Consider the following 19,775-nt stretch of genomic DNA (forward strand, 5'->3'; position numbering starts at 1 on the left):
CTCTCCTCCCTACGTCACCCCGCTCCTACCCAAATTGCAGTCCTATTCCCTGTGATCTCCACATCAAAATATTTCAATTTTAAAGCCTTTACGGGGACTCCCTCAGCCATGCTTTCTCAAGAGAAAATGAATTCATGTTTATCCTCGAGTCTTCTATGCTCCCCAGCGATGTTCAGTGATGGCAACAATATCATATTCCCACATACAGATCAACACTCTAAATTTAACTGCCTTTCTGGTCAGATTCCTTGCATTAAAATAAATGCAGTTAATCATTGTATTCCTCCCGCGTGCTTAATATCTATATCTGCTCTGGATTGACTACGTTTTATATTATTTAACTGTAATTTCCCTTTGCCCCCTTCACAATTGTACATACCCCTCCCCTCTCCAGCAGCACTGGCAAGCCTCCCCACGAGGAAGTTGGACTGTTCTAGTTCAAGTGGAATCCATCCAGCTGATGCATGTTCCACCTTCCCCAATTTCAGTGGTACGGAAGTGTAAAGCTCACTAGCAAGTAGAAGTAATTGAGATTGCGGCTTTACACATCTTGCTTGTTAATCTGCAAATTTACTCCATAAATTTGTGTTGCAGAATCTTTTCTGTCTTTTTACCGATGTTGTCAGTACTTACCTGGACCACAACCTCTGGTTGTTTTACCCTCTGCCTTTCAGAATGGCCTGCAGCTCTTCTGTGATATCCTTGTTTGTAATGGCAGGGTTCATGTCTCTCTGTTGCCCTCACTATTGAAGTTCTAATCACCATAAACCTTCAATTCTTTCTCCTTGTGCAGCTGGACTATCCATGGTGTTAATCTGGCTGGACTCATACATTCATCCTGTATATTTTCCATCATGAAGTGAGATGCACTCTCAGGTTTTCCTTACTATCACACTGCCTGACATCGTATAATTTGTTGTATTACTTAGTTTTAACTATCCTTTCATATTTTCTTTCAGTTCCAGAGTAAATTATTGATGTACGTAAATTGTGAGCAATCGTTCCAATACAGATCATTGTCGAATACCCCAGCTCTCAGTATGAACCATTCCTCTTCCGAGTCTCTGCTTTCTGCCCGGAAGCCAATCTATCTGCCATTCATACCCTAATCTGTGACATTTGTGTGTTATGGAGTATTTTATGGAAAACCAGTTTGTGTATTGTGGATCCAATGATGAACAGAGCTGTAACAAGTTCCTCCAGCAGATGGTGGCTCCAAATTCCAGCATCTAGTCTATTTTGTCTCTGTAATAAATACTGTTGAGAGGGAAAATAGTTGGAACATTGTAATTTGTTTCCAAGTTGGCTTGGTGGTGTAGCGGCATACAGGCTGGACTTTGAAGCAAGTGGTCCTGGGTTCAAATCCAGCCAGCTCCTTGCATGGTTTCCTTCATGCTGGGTTGAGCATCAAGATAGTAACTTGGCCTCGTAAAAAAAACGGACAAAAATGCTAAAGATTTTTGCACATGGTGCGAAAAAGAGTAACAACAATTTATTTGCAGGATGGGGGAGAAAGCCTTAATTCTGTAAATTAGTTTTCATGAAAAGGGTAATGGAATTGTGGAATAAATTATGAGATTAATGGAATGGGCAGAATGGGTGGATTAAGTGATGGGTTTGGGTGAAATGGTAAGAAGGGGTGGCTTAGCATGAACTATGTAGCGGGCCGTGTGAAGCAATCTCTCTGTTCTCTCTACAGGAGACAGTTAATGTAGTTTATTCAAAAATGGAATCAAGCCAGGCATGGTGATGGAACATATGGGTGCTTGGAGATGACCCCTTGAAGCTCCTGCTAGCTCTGGACTTTGGAGACATTTGTGGAACTGATTGTTTGTTCAAATGCCGCTGATTTCTGGGTCACTTTTGGGATGGTGTATCAGTGAGTCCTGCCTGTATTGGTGTGTCTTGCCAGTTATGGGTGCATCCCAGTTCGGTTGATGCAGTCGCCCTCCCTTGTCTGCGCACATCTCTTTCAATTATAGAACTGATCTCGCCCTCCGCATCTCCTAAAACCAAATGTACAGAAATCAGCTTAGGGTTTGATGAAATCGAGATGTATTTATTTGTATTCACTTGCTATGATAAATGCAGTTGTTTTGTTATAATTTTTATTTTCATAGCCTGTATTAAGCTGATTTGCAAATGAAGATTAAGATCTGGTTAATGCATGGAGTCCATGTGCTGGGTTCCAACATTGAGCACAGTGGAATAGATAACTGGGGTGTATGTGAGAGTTATCATGCAATCAGGGTAAGAGTTACTACACTGCTGGGGTGAGAGAGGGAGAATTTGTGTGTTTGTGTGTCTTACTGTACAGCTGGGTTACGAGGCAGTAACGACATATGAGGCGAAAGAAAGTTAGTTATTCCATTGGGTAAGAGAGGGTTAATGCAGGTGTGTCAGTTACTGGACTTGGGCTTGAATGTGTGAGAGAGAGAGAGAGAGAAAGTTGGTGTTCAGTATGTGTGTGTGTGAGAAAGAGAACTAGTGCACAGAGAATGCAAGGGAGAGCAGCTGTATGGAGTGTGAAAGAAATGGGGCTGGCAGAGTGTGCGAGATAGAGTCAGTGCACTGACTGCAAGACTTGACGGCACAGCTGGGCTGTGAAAGGGAGCGTTATTACACAGTTCATCACTACAGCAAAGCTCCTGATAGCTAAGCCAGGTTCAAGATTTACATTACATCTGCTGTTTTTACCCTGATCAGGCTTGTGGACCAAAGGTGCTCTGTAGCAAAACCTGCACCCAGAGCAAAGTATCAGGTGCAGGGACAGGTTAGGGTTTCTCTTGTTAGGAGAACCACTACCTCTCTCAACTTGTCTTTCCTCTGTGCATGCAGTGTGTTTGCAACATACAGTTTATTGTTTGTACTTTGAGTACTTGGCAAACACATTCATTCCTCACATCCATATTGCCAGGGCTGTCACACCATATTTCCTCTGATGCTCATCTCTCACTGATACTATGGTGTTGGAACAATTCGGGCACAAAATAGCAGAGTAGGCTTCTGACACAAGATGTTGGAAATGTTATGATGGGCACTGGGTCTGGCCAGCTCCTTTTCTACCAGAATTTTGTTTATATATGATTTACATTTAGAGTATAACCTGGGAGTAGTACCTGCACACAAGAAACCCCTCCTTTTTTAGTCAGATCCTTCCTGTATTCCACTGTACAGAAGCAGTGGCTGTTACCAAGCCTACCCTGTTAACTGCTGTTTCCACAGCTATGATTGAAATGTCCAATCATAATTCCTGTCCCTTCTAAACCCAGAAACTGATCTCAATGTCACACAGAGCTCGGAGGAGAAGCTTCACCTTGCTGACGCCCATCAGTTGAAAATAAGTTGGAAATCACTGTAAACCCACTTGCTGTTTGGTACAGATGGTAAAATGAACACATAAGCTGTTAACAAGACAGATACCCTCCCAGTGGATGTCAGTTCTAACTCTGACTAAAGCAGATACTTCAGCTCTCCAGTAAATTTCCTCGCACCACTCTTGCTTCAGAGATGATGCTGATTTGGTGTGAGTGCATGAGCTAACTTTGCATATTGCCCCTCACGTATGTACAGATCTTCCAGAGCTCCCATTGGTGCCCTGTACATCATCCTGCGCAACACACTAACCCTGCTGCCTCCCCTAATTATAGTTTTATTTGTCTCAAGTTTATGATATATTTCAATTGGTTTTATCTAACTTTGTAAAATAGCATCTCGTTTAAGATTTAGCAATGACATTATGTTACTTGAAAAAAAAAAAGAAGCAAATATAATTCTGTTCTGGGATCTGGGTTTTAAAGAAATGTTTCATTATAATTAAATTGTTTCAGTATAATTAAAAAGCTGTGGCAGAAAGTTGCTTTTGTTATCTTTGACCTAATCTGGCATGTATCTGTCTGACCACCCACTCAAAGCTGTTGCTGAACTGTTCAATTTACTAGTGTAACTCACCATGATTTTAAAACACTGCCTCCCTCTGGTACAGTTTCCTCAGGCACCAAATCTTCCTGGGATTCCATGGGCACAGATTCTAGGAGTGAACAAGTTTCACTCTCATTGGAGTGAGATTCAGGAGACTCTCTCTCACTGAGGGATGAGTTAAACAGGCATTAATTTTTTTTAGCTTGGTGTCGCTGCAAGCAACATAGTTATGAAGCAATTTTCCTCTATCCCAGTCATGACTTTAGAATGTGCAATAGGCAAGTAAGTATGATTTGAATCCAAGTGGTTTTAACATAAATCCTTGGAGTTAGTCATCCTTTCATAGATCTAAATCCTGAAATCACTTTGAGAAGGTTCATCACTTAAAAGAATGGGTTGGCATTTGTGAAGTAGGATCACATAGGAAGAACACCTGCTGTTGGGCAGAGAGCTAAGATTTTAATTTTTTATTAGTTGTGAAGTTCAATGAATTGACAGTGCTTTGAATCAGAATGAACCTCAGTTCTATTGACAATAAATCCTTTATTTCATTTTTTGCCATCCTAGACACAACAGTCAAAAGTTGAAATCCTAAAACTCTCAGCAGTCCTGGCTGTTTATTTTCAGGATGAAAGAGCAAGTTACAACTCTGTATAGTATTTCACTACAAAAGCATTATTTAATTAAATAATAGATCCCCAAAAAATATGAAATTGCAGTTGTTTCTTTAATTCTGGTCAATCCCCTTGTAATCTTGCTCCCAAGTCTGACTGCTTCAACGTCACCCTCGGCTACAGTTTCAGGTTCTGTGTGTTTGCCAATAACCAGCTAAAGATCTGAGTTATCACCAGAAGTTGAGGCAGTATGGTTGGCTCATTTGAAGCACTTAGAGCTAGAGAGGGAGAGAAGTGTAAGGAGTTAACTCAGCAAAATTAAAACTTGCATCTTCCTGTCACCCTGAGATGTGACTTGATTTAATGAGCAATCTCAACAGCTAGGTACTCTGGCTATATTAACACTGCACTGCCACCCAGCTGGTGGTGTCTCAGTGTTATATTTCACTTGCATCAGCATCTTGATATCATGCTGTTACCATCACACTTCTTTCACCAAAGTGGGGCTTTCAGCCTGGCCACGGAGGTGCTCTGATTTTATTCTAAATGAAAGAACAGCTAACAAGTTTCATTTTAAAAACCCAAATTTATTGGCCCTGGATTAGGAGTTTTCTACTTCATTTTTCTTGCTTATTTTATAGAATGTGGGTATGATAGCAAAGGCCAGATCTTCTTGCCCAATCCCCTCAAATGGTGATGAGCCTTCTGGTGAAGATACCCTGATGACAGCTGAGAGGTGTTTTAGACCCAGTGGGAATGAAGGAACAATGATATTTTCAAGTCAGGATGGTGGGTGATTTGGAAAGATTTTAAGAATAGGTTGATGTTCCTGTACCCTTTTGGAAGAGATTGCAGGTTTACAGGAACCAGATTCCTTTATCAGGAGGACACGACCCTCACTCTTAAGAAGCCCACCCTGCCAGTGACCATCAGGTACCAAACCTAAGCTCTATCCTGGTGGCCATCACAGAAAAAAACTGACCCAACAGGGCAATCTTTGTCCTGACACCTCTTGCTTCTTTTGCTTGCAGTGGAATTGGGGGTTCCCAGAAACTGCCCCAGCCCTATTCTTAGCAAACACCCTGTACTGAATCCAGGAGAAGACCTAAGTGATGGTAATTGTGGTACAGTGTGGAATAGGCCCTTCGAGCTGCACTGCCCATCTTATTCCAGAACTTTAACCATATGGTAACTAGCGTGGCTATCATTGACTTCTCTCCAGCTTACCTCGGCAGTGCTTTCCATCCCAGTGCAAGAATCCAGTGATGCAGCTGCACACAGCCCGCTCCCCACGACTTGTACAAATCTGTTCACAGCCACCATTGTCCACCTCACACCAGTCAGCTGCTGCAAAACAGGAAATGTATAGTTAAATGATGTCAGAGCTCCTGTCACAGCCAAATGAGGAATGTACATTGCTCAGAACTACACTTTATCCTCCTGTCTTGTCTCTCTCACACACAACCAACATAGACAATATGGAGAGCCCTATAACCAGGCAGCAATGCCCAAAGCCTGATATTCAGTCAAACACCATATTGTAATACAACCTAGTTCTTTGTTCCTGCCTTAGAATTACATGGCTGAATTGTCAATAATAACTCTATGTCCCCGATTCAGCAATTCCAATGCATTACTTTGATAACTTGACATTTTACAAGAGAAAATTTGCCGATGCTGGAAATCAAAGTAACACACACAAAATGCCAGGGGAACTCAACAGGTGAGGTAGCAGCTATGGAAAGGAGTAAAGTAAACAATCGACATTTTGGGCCAAGACCCTTCATTTGGACTCTTTGCTCATTTTGTAAACCTGAGCACATCCAAAACTCAGCTGCCTGCATCTGAACTCACACTATCACCCATGGTTACTGTCTACATCAGCTCCCAATCCCACTTTATACATCCAGAGCTTGGTCTCCCTGACAGCTTTGTTAATCTTGAGATATATTTCTGGACTTAGAATTTAACAGTTCTAGTAATGGTGTCCTTGCTCTCAGTAAATCAAGGCCCAAGCTCTGGCATTCCTTTTCAAATTGGCAGTGCACACTTAGTTGTGTCAGCCACTCCAGATCCAACAAATGGTACAATTGTTTATGTTAAGCATCTATGATTGCAAGACCCTCCGGACACTAAGAATACAAAAAAACTGTCTATATCACTAATGAGTCTGATAAGAGTGGAGCTGTGTACTCTCAAGTTATTCTGTGGCCCAGACCTTCATACTGCGGAGTTGCTTGCTAAAGCAGCCCAGGAAAGAAGGTGCCGAAGGAGTGCATGAGAAAATAAGCCCGGTAAGTGAGAACACAAGGAAATCTGCAGATGCTGGAATTTCAAGCAACACACATAAAAATTGCTGGTGAACGCAGCAGGCCAGGCAGCATCTCTAGGAAGAGGTACAGTCAACGTTTTGGGCCAAGACCCTTCGTCAGGACTAACTGAAAGAAGAGCTAGTAAGAGATTTGAAAGGGGGAGGGGGAGGGATGGAGAGTTGATTGGCAAAGGGAATATGAGAGGATCATGGGACAGGAGGCCCAGGGAGAAAAAGAGGGACAGGGAGAAAAAGGAGAGAGAGAAAAAGAATGTGTGTATATAAATAAATAACAGATGGAGTACAAGGGGGAGGTGGGGCATTAATGGAAGTTAGAGAAGTCAATGTTCATGCCATCAGGTTGGAGGCTACCCAGACGGAATATAAGGTGTTGTTCCTCCAACCTGAGTGTGGCTTCATCTTTACAGTAGAGGAGGCCGTGGATAGACATGTCAGAATGGGAATGGGATGTGGAATTAAAATGTATGGCCACTGGGAGATCCTGCTTTCTCTGGCAGACAGAGCGTAGGTGTTCAGCAAAACAGTCTCCCAGTCTGCGTCGGGTCTCGCCAATATACAGAAGGCTACATCGGGAGCACCGGATGCAGTATATCACCCCAGCCGACTCACAGGTGAAGTGTCGCCTCACCTGGAAGGACTGTCTGGGGCCCTGAATGGTAGTGAGGGAGGAAGTGTAAGGGCATGTGTAGCACTTGTTCCGCTTACAAGGATAACTGCCGGGAGGGAGATCAGTGGGGAGGGATGGGGGGGATGGGGGGGGGGGGACAAATGGACACGGGAGTCGCGTAGGGAGCAATCCCTGCGGAAAGCAGAGAGTGGGTGGGGGGGGGGGGGAGGGAAAGATGTGCTTAGTGGTGGGATCCCGTTGGAGGTGGCGGAAGTTACGGAGAATAATATGTTGGACCCGGAGGCTGGTGGGGTGGTAGGTGAGGACCAGGGGAACCCTATTCCTAGTGGGGTGGTGGGAGGATGGGGTGAGAACAGATGTGCGTGAAATGGGGGAGATGTGTTTGAGAGCAGAGTTGATGGTGGAGGAAGGGAAGCCCCTTTCTTTAAAAAAAGGAGGACATCTCCTTCGTCCTGGAATGAAAAGCCTCATCCTGAGAGCAGATGGTAAGTGAGGTGGAGTCTGTGCTAGACAGAAGGCAAAACCCTTTAGACCAGCTCTCTCGTCCAATACTGCTTTCCAAAGTTTGAACCCCAGGAAACAAACTGCATTACCTACAATTGTAATGGACCCAGTGCGAAATGAGGGACTGCTTCACACTTATCCTTACAGAAATGTGGCTCAAGGACACCACCCCAGACACAGCAATCCAACTAGAGCAGGGCTACCCAACTAGTTTTAGGCCATGGACCTTACCATGAACCGAGGGGTCTGTGGACCCCAGGTTGGGCCCCCCCGAGGGGCTTGCCATTTTTCATTCGGATTGGAATGCTGTGACCTCGGGTAAACCCCACAGAGCAGGGCTGTGTATCTACATTAACAAGAACTGGTGTGTGACACTATGGTAGTAGCAACCAACTGTTAAGAGTTCTTAATGGTGAAGAGCAGGCCCTAGTATTTACAAAGGGAGTTCACTGCCATTGTGATTGTATATATCCCATCCTTGTGCTAATGCTGGGGAAGCGGTTCGTGAACTCTACTGTGCCATTGGTGACCTACAACCTCACACTCTGACAGTTTCTTTATTATTGGGGACTTTAATCATGCAAACTTAAAAACAGCTGGTTATGGATAATATTCAGTCTTCCCTTCCCACTACATTGAAACCCTTCCAGTTTGTATATCACCCAAATTGCTCTACCCATGACGCAACCGCCTCTGCCCTCTACTCAGTCCCATCCCACTTTGAGAATGGTGTCTTCATGGACTTCAGTTCAGTGTTCATTATGATCTTCCCTCGGAAGCTGGTAAACTGTCCTTGTTGGGTCTCAACACCTGGATCTTGGGCTTCTTGACAGAGAGACCTCAAACAATCCACGTTGGCAGCAACATCTCTAGCTCCATCATGCTGAGCACTGCTGCACCATCCCACCCTCCCAGCCAGGGCTGTGTGCTCAGCCCACTACTGATCACACTGCTCACCCACAACTGTAGTGTTTAATTCAGCTCTCATCACATTAAGGTCACTGATAACACAACTGTGGTTGGCCTCACCAACAACAATGATGAACTGGCATACAGAGAGGCACTAGAACAAGGTTGTGGACTGGTGCAAACATAACAACTCCAGTCTCAACATGGACAAGACTAAAGGAATGGCTGTGGACTTCAAGAAGGTGCAGGCTAGCCACTCTACTGCACGTCAACAGCTCCTCTATGGTGAGGGTCAGGAGCACCAAGTTTCTGACAGTGCACATCACAAATGATCTCATCTGGTCCCTCAACACCACTTCTTTAGTCAAGAAAGCACAGCAGCACCTCCACTTCCTGAGGAGATTCAGGTGTGATTCTCCCCACCGCTATTCTAACAGAACACTATTGAGAGCATCCTGACCAATATCACCATCTGATATGGGAATTGCAAAGCATCTAACCACATGACCCTGAAACAGATTGACAGCTGCTGAGAGAATGATTGGGGTCTCTCTCTCCCCCCGTCCCCATAACCATCCAGGCCACACACCAGAAACACTATATTCACAGAGCCCTCAGCATTGTCAAGAAACCCTCCTATCCATCCCACAATCTCTTTGACCTCCTACCATCAGGCAGAAGGTACCAGACTCTCAGAACAAGGACTGTACTGATGAATGACAAACTTGACCTTTGTAGGCTCTGCCTCTATCCTTTGAGATCCTCTTTAAAATAAGATTTTCCCCACAGAGTCATTTATCTCAGTGCTATTCTGTCTTTGGGATGTACTCCTTTGAAGCGGGTTCATTGATGTGCCTCATGGTGTGAAGCCTTCAATGAAAGAAGCCAATAATCTGGCACGCATTGAGAGTCAAGAGGAGATCCCCCCTCTGGTACAGGAAAGCCACAAGCAGGTCTCTGCCTGAACAGTTGATCAGGTACAGGACATCAAATCACAGGTGGGTCAGCCATTCTGTACCTAGTTCCCAGCATTTACTAGATCTCCTGTCCACTTCTCCCTCTGCTTTAGTTCCTCTCTCTAGAATACAGAACAGTACAGCACAGGAACAGACCTTTTGGCCCACAATGTTGTGACAAACCAAATGAATTGGAAATCAAATGGCCAAATAAACTAATTCCCTCTACATACACAATGTCCATATACCTCTATTTTCCTCACATTTATGTGCCCACCTACATAAAACTCGGTAATGTATCTGCCTCCACCACCACCCCAGGCAGTGCGTTCCAAGTTTAAAAAAAAACTTGTCTCTTGTATCTCCTTTAAAATTGACCCCTTTCACCTTAAATCAGGAATTCCCAGCTTTTTCTTTTTTTTAAATGCCATGGACCAATACCATTAAGCAAGGGATCTGCAGACCCCAGGTTGGGAACTCTCACCTTCCATGCATGTCCTCTGGTATTGGACATTTCAGCCTGGGAAACAGATACTGTCTGTTTACTCTATCAATATGTCTCTTAATCCTGTAAACCTCTATCAGATCTCCCCCAGCCTCAGCTGCTCCAGAGAAAGCAACCCAAGTTTGTCAAAACTCTTGTTACGCTACATGCCCTCTAATCCAGGTAAACCCCGTCTGCACCCTCTCCAAAGCCTCAACATCCTTCCTATAATAGGGTGACCAGAACTGTATGCATTATTCCAGATGCAACCTAACTAGTTGTATAAATCTGCAGCATAACTTCCTGACTTTTTTAACTCAATGCCTTCCTGATGTTCATATTGCAACATCAGAAACACTAACAATGGCCCCAGGCACAAAATCCACATCCCCAGCTGTGCAACTAACCTCTCCTCCTGATGGGTCCAACGGAGAGAATCTGCTCTTTTGTAAGTTTGTCAGCAAGTCTCCTGTTGTGAGTGGGACAAGTCTACAGGAACAAATATTGAAGGACTTAGTCAGTATGTGCCTGCACCACTCTTTACATCAGGGAAGGGGAACATCGACTCAGACCATGAGAGGCCTGCGTCGGGCGTTTTCATGCCTTACAAGGTGCAGATTGGAAGTCTGTGTGGGGTGCCACTCCTCGCACAGACACTAGAGCAATGTGTGGTTAAGTGCCTTGCTCAAGGGCACAAACACACTGCCACAGCTGAGGCTCGAACTAGCGACCTTGAAGTAACTAGACGAATGCCTTAACCACTTGGCCATGTGCCCAACACAATTTATATCAGCCTTTACATCAGAAACCTAGCAGAGCAGCTTGCTTCCAGCTCCTTGATTTTGCTTGACCTTGTGTGTACTTTGGTACTACTTTAATCATATAAACACCTTGCCCATTCCTTTACAGCCTCTGATATCCCAACCCACCATGTGTTCTCTCACACCATTATACCAGACATGCTATAAAATGTCTCAATATTATTACAACCATGTTTCCTCACTATTCGCTCTCCCTAAAACTAAAGTGGCTGAGATAGAGAACTCAATTTATGGAGTATTGTTGGGTGTGGTAGGGACAGTTCATTCATAGTCAAACGTTGCAGCCCTAAGGGTTTTGATGTGTAAATTAGACCACAATAATGAGAGGTTTTCCTGCACATTTGGTTTAGAATACACAGGTTTTGAAATGTAGTCAGCATTACTGATCGCCGTAATTAGGTATGGATTCTTATTACTTACAACTTTGCAGTTATTGATATCTGAATCACACAATGACACTTCACAGTGTAGATGAATCTCGTCATAATCCCCAATAAACTTGAACACGATGATATGGAAGCGGCAAGTGAGAGACATGCCATTCTCCTCCAGCTCTATTGTGCTGTCCTTTGAGTTTGGACACCTGCTCAAGCAAGAACAGAGATGATTCTTTATGAATAAAAACGTTAGACCGTAACCACGCAAGGGTTGTTACCAGAATCTGGGCCTGCACTTCATACGGTCTAGGGTCTGTTGGTGTTTCCTCACAAAGGGAATGGGATGGAACCACAGCCACCAGTGAGTGGAATCTGTAGGTATACCTGAGGTGACTTGATAGAGGTGTACAAGACGACAAGAAGCATTAATAGAGTGGATAGCCAGAAGCTTTTTCCCAGGCTGGAGGAGACCAATTTTAAGGTAATTGGAGAAAAGTAAAGGGGGATGTCAGCCTTTTTTTTTTTTTTTTTTTTTTTTTTTTTTTTAAAAGAAACAGAGTGAGTGGTGGATACATGGAACATGCTGTCAAGGTTGGTGGTAGAGGCAGATACATTTAGGGACATGTAAGAGGCTCTTAGATAGCTACATGGATGAAAGGAAAATGGAGGGCTATGGAGAAGGGAAAGGTTAGATTGATCGCAGAGTACGTTAATAGTTGGGCACTCCTTGGACTGAGAGGCTTGTATACCTTTACAGGAAGGATGCCCACCCTTGAAGAGTGTGAGGGAGCATCTTCAAACAAACAGGGTAGTCAGGTTGGGGGAGTGATAGTGAAAATCTCAAAAGACTGCTTTGTCAGAGAACAGGAGCTCGTCCAAGGAAAGTGAACATCAGGCAGCGATGCAGAGAAAGGATTGCTGGTGGTTTTGGGCGGGTGGACTTCAGATCGGAATGCAGAAAGATGGAAGGGTGGAGAGTGTTAGGTGCCGAGAGACGAGCTCACTGGTGTGGGATCATGGCTAATGGTGGAATGACAAGCTCAGTGCACTGAGCCGTGAGCAGATGCAATTCCCCACCAATCCTTCAAGGGTTGCAGGCGTGAGTGATTACAGCTACCTTTGCCAATGATGCCCAACTCCCAACAATTGACAAAATAACATTGAACAAGTTACTACATGGCCCACCATGCTAACTAAATTGGAAAGAATCTGTCAGGTCGTGTTGCAGTTGGGAAATGTGTAAACACAGATGTTACAACCTCTTTTAGTTTTTGTGCACATGCAAGAACAAGATATCTCACCGTAAAGGTTTAGGAAAAAGAATTCACACCAACCCTTGTTCTATTATCATATAGCGTAGTCGGTCCTTTGGATTGCGCGATGGAGTAGCCCAGCACCGATTGATGACCAGTATGAGCTGGGTAGAATCTGCGCCCTCAACAAACACCCCAATGTATAGGACGTCCCGGGTCGTGAGCGTCACCTCGCCTTCTCGGTACGGAAACTTGTAGGACGAGTTTTTATACAGAGCCATTTTAGTGATGAAACTGCCACCTTTAGTGGGAAGGGTGAGGTTGACGACACTAATGTAAACAGAGATAATTACTTACTGTTCAGAGGAACGCAATTACCCTACATTTCCCATGTTTGAACTTGTCTCTGCCATTTCAACCTGTATTGTTCAGCTTCACCACAGAACTTTAAAAATAGAGAGCTGAATTCATGAAGCACTGGGAGCTAAAGCAGAGTGGGCTACCTCAGGATTTTAATGCCTCAATCACAGCAAATTAAAATTTCAATAATGAGTTCTATATCCGAAAGTTTCTTTACTATTGTTTAAGATGAAACTTCAAACAAGTTCTTGAATTTATAAATGGTGACCAGGAAACCAAGTACGATTAAGAATGAGATTCAAATAGCAAAAACTGTCTTTGTCCTGATGCAATTTCAATAAGACTTCTGCGAATTGTACACACGTTTGTGTCTGCCAATTGAAGATAGAGTGTGCAATAAATAACAAGGTGTGCAGTGTGAATTACTTGTTGTGCACCTGTTGACTGGCGCATCTGTTAGACCCGTCTAAACCAATAACACAACCAATAAGGATCAAGGAAAACTTCGAGAAAAAATATAGACAGAGTAGTTAGAGTTAGCAGCTATCGTGGGTGCAAAGCCCATTGTTGTGAATCTCATTTGTTCCCCTTCCCCTTGCATTTCTCGATCCTCGACAAAATACAGGAGAGAGAACAGCCAGTCAGGATGGTGGAAAGCCAGTGCCTGAAGGCTTGACCCAAGACACCGTTTACCTTAGCATCGGCCTTATAACAGTTTCTAGAGAAACCTTCAGGTCGAGTTCATAGGCACAGGAGAACTCCACGTTGATAACTCTATCACGAGTGATCACACTCCCAGTGTTGTTCAGGCTCTCGATCCAGACAGTGTTTGTGTACATTATGTGGCTTTCATTAGTCTGTGGAGAAGAAAATAGCTGTTATAATGGAGGAAATAATATCATTCTTCTCTTATGCTTTGATCGTAAACTAGATGAACATGCCCAGCACTACCATGATAACTAATTCATCTTTTGCTCGAACCTAAGTGGCACCAAACTGAAATGGTTTTCAGACATGTACTTGTGCATATGAACTCCACCATGGACTGTCCCAAGCCCGGCAGCGAAAGGAGGAAGATTGGGCACGGGACTAGTAACCCCATCCCGTTAAAACCCACTGCTTCAGAAATGCCACCAGAAGCTCCAAAGATCTCATTCCTGGGAGAGGAAGGATCTTCAAAGATGGGCTACACCTGGGAACAATGAGAATGAGAAGGAGGTTGTGCATGTGAAAATAAAGTAGTATTTCACTTTCCAGTCTGACTGAACATTCAGGGATATTACTCCTCCTCACCCTGACATTTTGTGTTGTGTACTTGACAGCACAAAGTTTCTCCAGTTCAGACTACTCTCCTTCCGCTCACCATCATTCACTCCATCCTCTGCCTCAGTGTGGGACCTTCCCAAATCAGAAAGCGTAGAGTACAGGAGTTGGGATATTACGCTGAGGTTGAATTTGGAGCATTGTGCGCAGTTCTGATCACCTTCGGGAAAGCTGTCAATATAGTTAAAACAGTCCAGAGAAAATTTGCTGCAACATTAGGACCTGAGTGGTAGGAAAAGGTTGAATCGATTAGGACATTAGGACGATGAGGAGAGATCTTACAGAGCTATACAAAAGTATGAGGGGTATAGATAGGGTAATTACATAGAGGCTTTTTCCCCTCAGCTTGGGTGAGACTAGAACTTGAGATCATAGGATTAAGGTGAAATATTTCAGGGGAACCAGAAGGGAAACAACTTTGCTCAAAGGTCGGTGTGAGTGTGAAGTGAGCTGCCACAGGAGTGATGGATCAGGGTTCAATTGCAAAACCAAAGGAAAGGGATGGATGGTTATGGGCTGAGTGCAGGTCGGTGGGACTAGATGAGAGTAAGAGTTCGGCACAGACTAGAAGGGCCGAGATGGCCTGTTTCCGTGCTGTAATTGTTATATGGTTATATAGATGTTTAGACATGTACATACATGAGAGGGGTTTGGAGCACTCTGGTCCGGGTGCAGGTCGATGGAACTCGGCAGTATAACCAGTAAAGATGGTCTAGGGGGGCCAAAGGTCCTGTTTCATTGCTGCTGTGCCCTGTGACTCCATGACCCAGCTGCTCCTCAGTTTGTGCCTACGTCTGGCAAAACTCAGACTTGCTTATGTGTAGAAACGTAGAAAACCTACAGCACAATACAGGCCCTTCGGCCCACAAAGTTGTGCCAAACATATCCTTATATTAGAAATCACTTAGGGTTACCCACAGCCCTCTATTCTTCTGAGCTCCATGTAGCTGTCCAGGAGTCTCTTAAAAGACCCTGTCGTATCTGCCTCCACCATTGAAACCGGCAGCCCATTCCACGCACTCACCACTCTGAGTAAAAAACTTACCCCGATATCTCCTCTGTACTTACTCCCCAGCATCTTAGACCTGTGTCCTCTTGTGACAACCATTTCAGCCCTGGGAAAAAGCCTCTGACTATCCACACGATCAAGGCCTCTCATCATTTTATACACCTCTATCAGGTCACCTCTCATCCTCTGTCGCTCCAAGCAGAAAAGGCCGAGTTCACTCAGCCTATTCTCATAAGGCATGCTCCCCAATCCAGGCAATGTCCTTGTAAATCTCCTCTGCACACTTTCTCTGGTTTCCACATCCTTCCTGTAGTGAGGCGACCAGAACTGAGCACAGCACAGTGTGTTATTCTTACTTTTATTGATAAAGAATTTGGACATTTTACCAACAAACCTCAAGTCCCAAACTCAGCACTTTTCCCCACAGAGGCCCTTAGGATGTACAATTCCTCCCTAGGAATTCTTGGGATGATTACTGTAGATGTGCAGAGTTGAGACAAGGTCAGGGGTGAAAGCAACTGAAAGATTGAAAGAAAGATTAGCTTTATTTGTCACATGTACAAAAAAAATTCAGTGAAGTGCATGGTTTGCATCAAATCAAATCAGATCAGCGAGGATTGTGGGGGCAAGTGTCACTGTGCTTCCAACACTAACATAGCAGGCCCACAACTCACTGATGCTAACCGTACCTCTTTGGACTGTGGGGGAAAAAACCAGGGCACACAGAGGAAACCCACGCAGAGACCGGACAAACTCCTTACACACAGAAGTGGGAATTAAACCCTGAACGGTGATTGCTGACGTCGTAAAGTGATGATGCTCATCGCTACCGTACCGTGCTGCTTTAGATGAAAGCAGAATAGAGAAAATGCTGTGGGGGGGGGGGGGGGGGGGGAAGACTGTGACGATATCAACAGAATTAAATAAAGACAAGTATTCACCTTCATGATATTCCCACAGTTCCGGTTGGTATTATTGATATGAAATGCAATAAAATCATCTCCTTCTGAGCCCAAACAACGGTTATCATTAATGCGAACATCCTCGCGTTCAAACCCCAGCTGGTAGAGTCGGCACTTGGAAATATAAACCTCCATCTGGGAGTGTTTGCACACCACATCTGCCTGAACAATGTCATCTGCAAAGGAAAAGGAAGAGAACCACAGGGTTTAAAGAGAAACAACTGCTTAAAGAGTAAGGCATTGCGCACCAAAAAACAGCAATGCTTCTTCGTGTTTAAGCCTACCAAGGGAACACGCGTCTCTGAACAGAGCGTTAGCCTATAGGGAATTCAGGAGCAACTCATTTCCGCAACTCACTGCGACATACACAAAAAGCTGAGGTAAGATATAGATGTAATGAATGCACTGGTTTTGGAGAGGATGGATGGTAATTCTCTGGGAAAGAGAGATAGAAATGGATGATAAAGAAAAGAACAGACAACCTGCATCTGTGGAGGGAGGAAAGCTGATCTCACTGTCTGACTGAATGAGGATATTCAACATTTTCTGTTTATCTGCTTCTTGGCTTTCGCTGTGCAACTGGCAACTGTTCAAATACAATAATAGTGATTGAATTATTCTTAAATGGTTTGTGATATTCCCAAAATACAAGGTCTTTTAATTGCTTTTTTTTTTTACATAAATATCCTTGACAGTTTGCAGAAGATCCAGAGTCTGATGTTCAGTTGAAATAAAAACAGAAAATACTACAAACAAGGATTTTTGGAAAAGGTTAATGTTTCACATTGAAATCCATCAGAAATGTTACAACTGTTTCTCTCTCCACAGATAATGTCCAACCATTTAAGTATCTCCAGTCTTTTCTTATCTTATTTGGGATTTCCAGCATCTTCACTCCTTTGATTATCAATTTTATGAGCAAATATTAGTTTAAACCCACCAGCTCAAAGCCTAGGTCCCAAAAGGTCAACTTCAGATCACTGAAGACCATTAGACATTCTTTTCATGAGGGAGTCTCCAGCTCTTTATGGGGTTTCCTCCTTTATGATGAGTACACGCAACTCATTGCTGTTTGCTAGCAGACGTTGATAGGTTGGTTAAGAAGGCATATGGAGCATTAGCCTTCATTTACCAGGGGATTGAGTTCAAGAGCTGTCAGATAATGTTGCAGCTCTATAAAACCCTGGTTGGACCACACTTGGAGTGGTGTGTCCAGTTCTGGTCACCTCAATATAGGAATGATGGGGAAGCTTTAGAGAGGGGGCAGAGGAGATTTACCAAGATGTTGCCTGGATTAGAGAGCATGTCTTATGAGGAAAGGTTGAGCAAGCCAGGGCTATTCACTTTGGAGCAAAGGAGGATGAGAGATGAAATGATAGAGATGTACAAGATGATAAGAGGCATACATTAAATGGATAGCTAGAAACTTTTTCCCAGGGTGGAAATGGCTTATACGAGGGGGCATAATTTTAAGGTGATTGGGGGGGGGGGGGGAAATGTCAGAGGTAGGTTTTGCTTTTACACTGAGAGTAGTGGGTGCTGCCAGAAGTGGGAGTAGAGGTAGATATATTAAGGACATTTAAGATAGGCACATGGCTGAAAGAAAAATGGAGGCCTATGGGGGAGGGAAAGGTTAGATGATCTTGGAGGAGGTTAAAAGGTCGGCACAACGCTGTGGGCTGCAAGACCAGTACTGTGCTGAACATATGCTCTATGATACCAACAACACGTTGCATCAATATAACTTGATCCAGCACTCACCAGCATCTTCACCTCAGGGATCCTTATGTGAATTACACCAGAGAAGGGCTGATCTGTCCCAGGAAACGCTTAACAGTTTCACTACACATACTCAATGTGACCTACCCCTTTACAGCACCAACACATTGCGGGAACCCGACAATGCGGGAGTGATGGGAAGCCATCCTAGGAAACTAGAACAGACCTATAACGCCACTCACTTACACACACTGAAGACTTGACAAGACTGACTACAAGAAGGTTACAGAAATGGACTAGGAACCCCAAGGGACTAGCATCCACATGAATTTCCCTGGGTAAAAATGCCCTACACCATTCTTTCATGCTACGAGGTTTAGGTCAGATAACCATTGTGTCCCCGTGTATTTACCACTGTCAGGGCTGGATTCTTCTGGGCAGTCACACAGGTCTCCATTACCCTGACGACACAGACTGTAGTTGGTGCAGATGCCTCCAGCACATGGGTCATTGATCAATTCTGCTAAAAGAAGACAGACGGAGATGATTAACCCTTAAACTCAGCACACAGACCAGTCCATTTCCAATCATTGCAACAGCCATCCCAAAGACCCATTCAACTAGTCAAAAGCAATACAGGGAGTTTAGATTCTCAAATTCCCACCCCGGAGCGAGATCGGAGTCCTGAACCACCCATCAAGGAGAGATTAGAGCCCCAGACCCCAATCCCAGGGACATATCTGGCCGTGGAACCAAGCTCAGGGGGAGATCAGGCTCTTGAATCACACCCCTCCCCAAAGAGATCAATGTGTCAAACCTCCACTCGGGAGAGGGGGGGGGGTATGAAAATCAGAGCCCTGAACCCCACCCCAGAGAACAGCTCTGAGACCAACCCTGGAGGAGATCAGAACCCTAAAGCACAACCCTGGGAGAGATCAGAGCCCACTCAGAGGGAAATCAGAATCCTAACTCACACCCCACGGGACAACGTGGTTCTGAACCATGCCTTAAGGGCAGGTTAAATAAAGAAAGGAACCCCCCCCCCCCCACACAACCCTGATCTCAGGGGGAGTTTAGACCACGGCCTTCAATGTTACCAGCTTCTCCTTACAGCAATTCTCCCGCCGAATCCAGTCAGTGCTGAGGATTCCCAGTGAGCGACAGGCCTCTCCGTACGCTGCCAGTGAGCTACAGATCTGTGATCTCTTGTCCCAGTAGCAAGCATCCAATCCACATGACTCATAAAATGGCACTGGGTTGACAAATCCGTAACATGGTTGGAAGAAACCCTTCATTTCCGTAAGTTTCAAACAACTCCCCTCATCCTGTAGCTGGAAGATGTCCCGATTATCACAGGAGTGGGATAGGAGAGTATACTGCTCTTCGTCACAGCTACAAGAGGGATAAATCTATTCAGTGTTTACAGAGAGAAAACCACTTGAGCCCCTCCACCCTCGCGTGCTCTCTGAAGACAATGTAGATCATCAAGACATGGGAGAAGTGCCATAGCCTCTTGTTTGAACTGAGATGATGAATTTCAGAAGAAATCCCAGGGAACTGTTCTCTAAGTTAAGATTTTCTTCCAGATACCTCACCCTCTCAA

The 19,775-nt window shown here is 44.4% G+C and overlaps 2 protein-coding genes across 5 annotated transcripts in view; one reads left to right on the plus strand and one right to left on the minus strand.

Moving 5' to 3' along the window:
* LOC140185069 (rho guanine nucleotide exchange factor 12-like) overlaps nucleotides 1-3,865 on the plus strand; it is a 141,141-nt gene extending 137,276 nt beyond the window's left edge. For all 4 annotated transcript variants that reach the window (XM_072238309.1, XM_072238310.1, XM_072238308.1 and 1 more), the window contains one exon: nucleotides 1,700-3,865. In XM_072238309.1, the coding sequence (XP_072094410.1) occupies nucleotides 1,700-1,710 (11 nt within the window). In that variant the 3' untranslated portion in view covers nucleotides 1,711-3,865. The remainder of the gene's footprint in view (nucleotides 1-1,699) is intronic.
* A 602-nt stretch (nucleotides 3,866-4,467) lies between these two features.
* The window catches only part of LOC140185072 (tubulin-specific chaperone cofactor E-like protein), a 140,307-nt gene continuing 124,999 nt past the window's right edge, over nucleotides 4,468-19,775 (minus strand). Inside the window, exons 18-26 of the mRNA XM_072238313.1 lie at nucleotides 19,284-19,564; nucleotides 18,585-18,695; nucleotides 16,433-16,629; nucleotides 13,853-14,016; nucleotides 12,881-13,129; nucleotides 11,590-11,752; nucleotides 10,756-10,837; nucleotides 5,763-5,882; nucleotides 4,468-4,813 (exon numbers count right to left, since the gene is read on the minus strand). Coding sequence (XP_072094414.1) covers nucleotides 4,713-4,813; nucleotides 5,763-5,882; nucleotides 10,756-10,837; nucleotides 11,590-11,752; nucleotides 12,881-13,129; nucleotides 13,853-14,016; nucleotides 16,433-16,629; nucleotides 18,585-18,695; nucleotides 19,284-19,564 — 1,468 coding nt within the window. The 3' untranslated portion in view covers nucleotides 4,468-4,712. The remainder of the gene's footprint in view (nucleotides 4,814-5,762; nucleotides 5,883-10,755; nucleotides 10,838-11,589; nucleotides 11,753-12,880; nucleotides 13,130-13,852; nucleotides 14,017-16,432; nucleotides 16,630-18,584; nucleotides 18,696-19,283; nucleotides 19,565-19,775) is intronic.

Source organism: Mobula birostris, chromosome 20, assembly GCF_030028105.1.
Source record: "Mobula birostris isolate sMobBir1 chromosome 20, sMobBir1.hap1, whole genome shotgun sequence".
Classification (NCBI taxonomy): Eukaryota; Metazoa; Chordata; class Chondrichthyes; order Myliobatiformes; family Myliobatidae; genus Mobula; species Mobula birostris.